This window comes from Uranotaenia lowii, chromosome 2 (genome assembly GCF_029784155.1).
Source record: "Uranotaenia lowii strain MFRU-FL chromosome 2, ASM2978415v1, whole genome shotgun sequence".
Classification (NCBI taxonomy): domain Eukaryota; kingdom Metazoa; phylum Arthropoda; class Insecta; order Diptera; family Culicidae; genus Uranotaenia; species Uranotaenia lowii.
In genome coordinates, this window is record NC_073692.1 from 422203258 (window position 1) to 422210365 (window position 7108).

Genomic DNA, 7108 nt, shown 5'->3' on the forward strand with positions numbered 1-7108 from the left:
TACGAAGTATCAAATTTAGAAACACACGATTTGATGGATTTCAATTTGTTATCAGTAATATTATTCCAGTAAGATTGCCAACTAGAGTTAATTTTTCGTTTAATAAATGAACTGAAGTCATAATGAGTGATTTCGTGTAAAATTATGTTACTTTCATGTGCCTCTTTTGCAAGGGCATCTGCCTTTTCGTTTCCTTTAATGTTAAAATGGCTTGGAATAAAAAATATTTTTACTTTTCTTTGAGAATCTATAATTTGCTTGTGAAGGTTATAAATTATGTTACATAATGGATGTTTTAAATCAACTGTTTTTAACTTCATTAAAGAACTAAGAGAATCAGAAAAAATAATAAAATTTCTTTGATCATTGTTGATAATATATTCCAACGAAAACTTAATAGCCATGAGTTCTGCACTGAAAATTGAAGTCTGGGAATCGAGCCTAGTTTTGAAAATATAATTGTTACTTTGATCGTAGAATGCACAACTTGTTGAATCATTATTCAATTTCGAACCATCAGTAAATAACAGTTGGAAGGATTTATGTTTTTCGATAATTTCCAAATATTTGCTTTTGATAACCAAAGGATTCATAGAAGATTTTTTGTTTTCTGTAAAAGATAAATCTATGTCTAATTTTTTATATGACCATGAATTCAAAACAGAACCAGATATTGTTAAAATTTCCGGTAAACTTATCTCACAATCTTTTAAAATTTCATGGAATCTTTTTACGAAGGATTTAGGTTTTCTTTTAGAATGGTTCAAATTATCGTTTTCAATCGACGTTCTTAAAAATGGATATAAGTAATGATTATTTTTACTTAGTACTTTGGATCCAAATTTGGATATTTTTTCAGCCCGCCGATAATTTAATGGCTTATATCCTGATTCTATCATTATGCTATCTGTCGGACTCGATCTGAATGCTCCTATAGCCAGACGAATACCAGTGTTATGAACGCTATCTAATGTTTTTAATGTATTCTCAGAAGCAGATCCATATACAGTACAGCCATATTCTAAGCGAGATAAAATTAAAGCATTATGCATTTTTAAAAGTGTGGCTCTATCAGCACTGAACTTTAAGCTACTTACAGATTTCAAAATATTCATTTTTCTCATACAGTTGGATTTGGTTTGCTTGATATGTTCAGTCCAGTTTAATCGTTTATCAAAAATTAATCCTAAAAACTTTACAGAATTTTGATAAATTATTTTTTGATTGTTAAGGTAAATATCAGGATCTTCATGAGGTTTTAAGCGTCTACAAAAATGAATAGCTTTAGTTTTTTGAATGGATATTTTAAATCCGTGTTGTTTTGTCCATTTTTCAATTTTATTCATGGTTTTTTGCATTTGAGATTTAATGTGCCGGAGATTTTTTGAACGGATAAATACTATTATATCATCAGCATAAAGCAAAATGTTAATTTTTTCGGAGGCTTTACATTGAATAATGTCGTTTATAGCTATCAAAAACAATGTTACACTAAGAATAGCACCTTGAGGTAAACCGTTTTCCTGACAGTATTCTTTTGAGAACTGATTACCTTGAATAACTTGAAAGCGTCTATTAGTTAAAAAATTAATAATAAACTTTATCATATTTCCATTGATTCCCATTTTCAAAGCGCAATTTATAACATGACGTTTCCATGTTGTATCATAAGCTTTCTCCAAATCTATCAGTACCGATACCAAATGTTCTCTTTGGCAAAAAGCTTCGCTTATCTCGTTTTCTAAAATTGATAAATTGTCTAAAGTAGAATGATCTTGCCTGAAACCAAATTGAAATTTCGATAATTTATTTGTAGATTCTAAATAATTTATGAGTCTTCTGTTGATCATTTTTTCAAAAATTTTACAAAGAACACTAGTTAACGAAATTGGGCGATAATTTTCACTAAATAAAGGATTTTTTTGGGGTTTTGCTATAGGAACAATGATAGATTTTCTCCAGTCATCCGGGAAATTACCAGATAGCCAAATTTTATTGTAAAATGCTAATAAATAAAGTTTGTTTTCAAGATTTAAATTTTTTATCATGCTGTAATGTATTTCATCATATCCTGGACTGGATCCTCTACATTTTGTTAAAGAATATTCGAATTCTTCTATAGAAAATATTGAGTTATAGTTTTCACAATCGTTGGCTACAATCAATGGAGTTTTTTCTATTCTTTCTTTGATGACTAAAAAATCTTTTGTATAATTTTCCGATGATGATATTTTAGAAAAATGTTTACCTAATTTCTCAAGTATTTCGCTAGTATCAGTAATTATATCACTATCGGATTTGAGGCTTGCTATCATAGTAGATGAATGGACTCCGCTTATACTACGAATTTGTTTCCAAACTCGAGATAGCGGAGTATTCTGGTTTAATTTAGAAACAAAATCTTCCCATGATTTTCGTTTTGTTTCTCGGATTTTCTTTCTAGTTTTGGCTTTAAGTATTTTATATTCTTTTTCATTTTCAGATGATGGGTTTAGTTTGAAAATTCTAAGTGCTTTTTTTCTTTGTTTAATAAGGTACCCTATTGAAGGTTCCCACCAAGGGACAAACTTTTTTGGAGGAGTGCTTTTAGTCTTTGGGATACTCGTACAAGCAGCGTTTTCAATTGTAGATGCAATGTGAGAGTTTAGAGAGTCTATATCAAAGTTATCAAGAGAGAGCTTAAAGCTTGCCGCATTTTGAAACTTAGTCCAATCCGATCTTTCAATTATCCATTTTGGACGTCTACTTGCTGGAGGTATAGAGCTTAAGAAGTGTACTAGTATCGGATAATGATCACTACCACAAAGATCATCGTGTGTATTCCATTCCAACTTCAAATTTAGAGATGGTGTGCATAAAGTCAAGTCAATTGACGAGCTAGATGCGAAGCCAATACTAAAATGTGTAGGGTTACCATTATTGAGAATATTTAAATTCATATCATTTATTAGAGATTCTACGATCTTACCTCTCGTGTCTGTTCTAACTGATCCCCAGATTGAATTGTGAGCATTGAAATCACCCATTATGACAAACGGTTTTGGCAAACTTTGGATCAAACTTTGAAACTCATGTTCATTGATTGGTTCTCCTGGAGGTAGATATACACTACATACACAAAACTCGATTGGATATGAAATTTTTACAGCGACGGCTTGAATTTCTGTATTTAAAATTATCGGTTCACAGTGAATATGTTTTTTGACAAAAATAGCAACACCACCTTTGGCACGGCCATCAGTGATGACATCAGATCGAAAGCAAGAATAGTTTTTTAAATTAATAGTTTGGAACTGTTTAAAATGCGTCTCTTGAAAACACATTAAAAAAGGGTCAAACAATCGGCATAAATTTTGGATTTCTGGAAGATGACTGTAAAAACCATTGCAATTCCACTGCAACATACGTGGATAAGCCATTGTGCTTAAATAATAAATACAAATAAATTATCATTAGCCGATGATTGACAATAGTGTGTGTAAGTGTAGGTGAGGATTAATGATTTGTTGGAGAGTCTGAAAGATGAGTAGTGGAAATTTCTAAAGGTTTTACAATTTTTTTCGGGTTATCGCTATCACTATCACTATTCGTTTCTAAAGCTCGCTTAATTGGTGATGTATTAGTGTCACTAAACAATGATATGGATGAGCTTGATTGCAAGTTTTCGGGAGTATTAGAATGGGGTGGACTGGGAAAAGGAGGTGGGATAATGGGAGAGTTAGGGTCTGGGGTAGAGTCTATTATCATTGGACGTTCAGTAGTTGGTGGCCGGGAGAGAGCTTTCATTTGACCTTGTGCTACAACATCTCGATAAGTTATAGACGATGGGTGTTCTTCTGCATACTTACGACGTGCTGCTCTATATGATAATTTCATCATTACCATCATTTTCTGGATTGCCTGTTCCTGTTTGTAGATGTCGCATGTTGATGACCATGATGGATGACTGTTCGATTGACAATTTCTACAAACTACCTGTCCCTCACATTTATCAGAAGTGTGCCCGGGAAGGCAACACTGGCTACATACTTCCGGATTTCTGCAAATTTTTTTGTAATGTCCGAAGAGCTGGCACTTCGTACAACGCATTGGCTTGGCTATGTATTGTCGAACATTTAACCGATAAAACGAAGCGCGTATGGTTTCGGGTAACGTGGTTGAATTGAAGGTTAGGATAAAACTGTTGGTATCTGTTAACTTTCCGTCGACTTTTCTCTTGATGATCTTCACTTCACAAACACCTTGAGATTTAAGTTCAGCCAAAATTTCTTCTTCTGAGGCATTTTTTAAATCTCCGCACGTTATAACACCTTTAATTTTATTCAAGCTGCGATGCTCCTCAACGATGATTTCCATGTCTTGCATAACCGTCAAATTCAGCAACTTATTCGCCTGTCGTATATTTTTCGCCTGGACTAGTAGAGATCCACCATTGATCTTCTTGACGGACTCTACCTCTCCCACGTTGGCCAAAATGAATTTATTGATGAGGAATGGACTGACATTGTCGAAAGTAGACGATTCGGATGCGCGTTTAATGATCAGGAATTTTGACCCTTCCACGTGGCCGTCGAGCGTTTTGGTAAAGGAATCTTTTTTCTTTGCCGATTTTTTAGGTCCCCTCGGCGGGGTCGCCATTTTGAAAACGGATAAAAACCAACTATAAAAGGTTTATTTTAACCTTGAAAAAGAGAGAAATCAAAGAGCTTTTTCAACTGCGAATAAACACTACACTTTCGGATGGACTCAAGAATACGTGTTGACCCGATGAAAGCTAAGATTCGAATGTGGCCCTTCTTGTAGATGGGGCATATTACCCCCTCCTTCCACTCCTCCGGTAGCTGTTCTATGTCCCAGATCCGGACTATCAACCGGTGTAGGCAATCGGCCAACCTGTCCGGGCCCATTTTGATGAGTTCAGCTGCGATGCCATCCTTCCCAGCCGACTTGTTTCTATTCAGCTGGCGAATGGCTTCCTTAACTTCACTCATCGTTGGGAGTGGCTCCTCTTCGTCGTTGGCTACGCCGGCGATGTACCTTCCCCCACCGTCTTGATCTCCTGCATGTGCGCCGTTCAGGTGTTCATCGAAGTGCTGCTTCCACCTTTTGATCACCTCACGATTGTCCGTCAGGATACCCCCGTCCTTATCCCGGCACATTTCGGCTTGCGGCACGAAGCCTTTGCGGGATGCGTTGAGTTTCTGATAGAACTTTCGTGTTTCTTGGGAAAGATGCAGCTGCTCCAGCTCCTCGAGCTCCTCCTCCTCCAGGCGGCGCTTTTTCTCCTGGAAAAGTCGGACTCGCTGCCTCTTCCGCTGTCGGTGATTTTCCACATTTCGACGGGTGCCTCTCTGCACTACTGCCGCCCGCGCGGCATTCTCTTCGTCCATCACCCTCCTACACTCCTCGTCGAACCAGTCGTTCCGTCGAGATCGCTCCACATAACCAATGACGTTCTCCGCAGCACTGTTGATGGCTGTCTTGATGGTATCCCAACAGTCCTCGAGAGGGGCTTCATCAAGCTCGCCCTCTGCCGGCAGCGCTGCTTCGACCGATTGCGCGTAGTCTGCCGCGACCTCAGGTTGCTTCAGTCGCGCGATATTTAACCGAGGCGGGCGCCGGTTTCGCGTGTTGTTCACTACGGAGAGTTTTGGGCGCATCTTCACCATCACCAGATAATGGTCCGACTCGATGTTGGCGCCCCGACAGGATCTGACGTCGATGATGTCCGAGAAGTGCCGGCTGTCGATCAAAACGTGGTCGATCTGTGATTGAGTTTGGTACGGTGATCTCCAGGTGTACTTGTGTGGGAGGCGGTGCTGAAAAAAGGTACTACGTACGGCCATTCGTTTGGAGGCGGCGAAATCAATGAGTCTGAGGCCGTTTTCGTTGGTCAGCTGGTGCGCGCTGAACCTTCCAATTGTCGGTTTAAATTCCTCCTCCTGGCCGACCTGAGCATTGAAATCCCCGATGACGATCTTGATATCATGTTTTGGGCAACGGTCGTATTCACGCTCCAGCTGCGCGTAGAATTCGTCTTTGTCGTCACCGGTACTTCCGAGGTGAGGGCTGTGCACGTTGATGATGCTGATGTTGAAGAACCGGCCCTTGATTCTCAACCGGCACATTCGTGAGTTGATCGGCCACCACCCGATCACGCGCTTTTGCATCTTTCCCATCACTATAAAAGCTGTTCCAAGCTCGTGTGTGTTGCCGCAGCTCTGGTAGATGGCACGACCATCTGGATACGTTCGTACCGTGGAGCCCTTCCAGCATACCTCCTGCAGCGCTACGATGTCGAATTTGCGGCTCTTCAATTCGTTGGAGAGCACGTGGGTACTGCCCACAAAATTTAGAGATCGGCAGTTCCATGTTCCAAGTTTCCAATCGCTAGTCCCTTTTCGTCGCGTGGGTCTTTGCCGATTTCCATCCGAAATTTGTTGTTCGTTATTCGTTGCTTATGTTTTTTAGTAGTCACAGGCTCGCAAGGCCCGCAGCTAACCCCACTATCTCGCAGGAGGACCGTCGTGATGTTGCTGTTTTGGGTCCCGAACACCACCAGGACGTTGTTGCACTCCGCACGCCGCCCCTAACATGGAGAACAGACGCGTACGAAGCCCCCTAACTCATTCTGCATGCGACCAAAGCATCCACCGGGGTTGGGTACCCGATCTCCGCTAAGGTTGCTCGCACCCCAGCTAGTACCACGGGGAGGTAGAGAATCGGAGTTGCAGACAAGAGGTGATATGACCACTACCCGAAGGTTGGGTGTATGGGGTCTCGAGTTGCACATTGTCTACTTCACTAGCCGCGCAATGATAAGTATCCTTCATATTTTTAACTTGTGCACTGACATGTTTTTTTTTCATAAAAGGAATTTAAAGAAATACGTTATGCTTATTGTGTGAGGCACAAATACACAGATGAGTCGGCACGACTTCTCTCTCATCCTCTAGTGAGGCGGGCAAACCGGCTAAGCGCACTCAGTTAGGTTGTGACAGCTCAGCGTATAAGCCGCATATCAGGTGAAGAGGCGCTGCCCCATCGGTGGGTGATTTCCGGAGGGCAAATTGCTGTTGCACACTTATGTTTTTAATAAGTTCAATCT

The 7108-nt window shown here is 39.9% G+C and overlaps 1 protein-coding gene across 1 annotated transcript; it reads right to left on the bottom strand.

Annotated features, from left to right (window-relative positions):
- Positions 1 to 3495: 3495 nt before the first annotated feature.
- LOC129743470 (uncharacterized) lies at positions 3496 to 4638 on the bottom strand. Its single transcript, XM_055735506.1, has one exon. The coding sequence runs from the start codon at positions 4636 to 4638 to the stop codon at positions 3496 to 3498; it is 1143 nt and encodes a 380-aa protein (XP_055591481.1).
- Positions 4639 to 7108: the final 2470 nt, after the last annotated feature.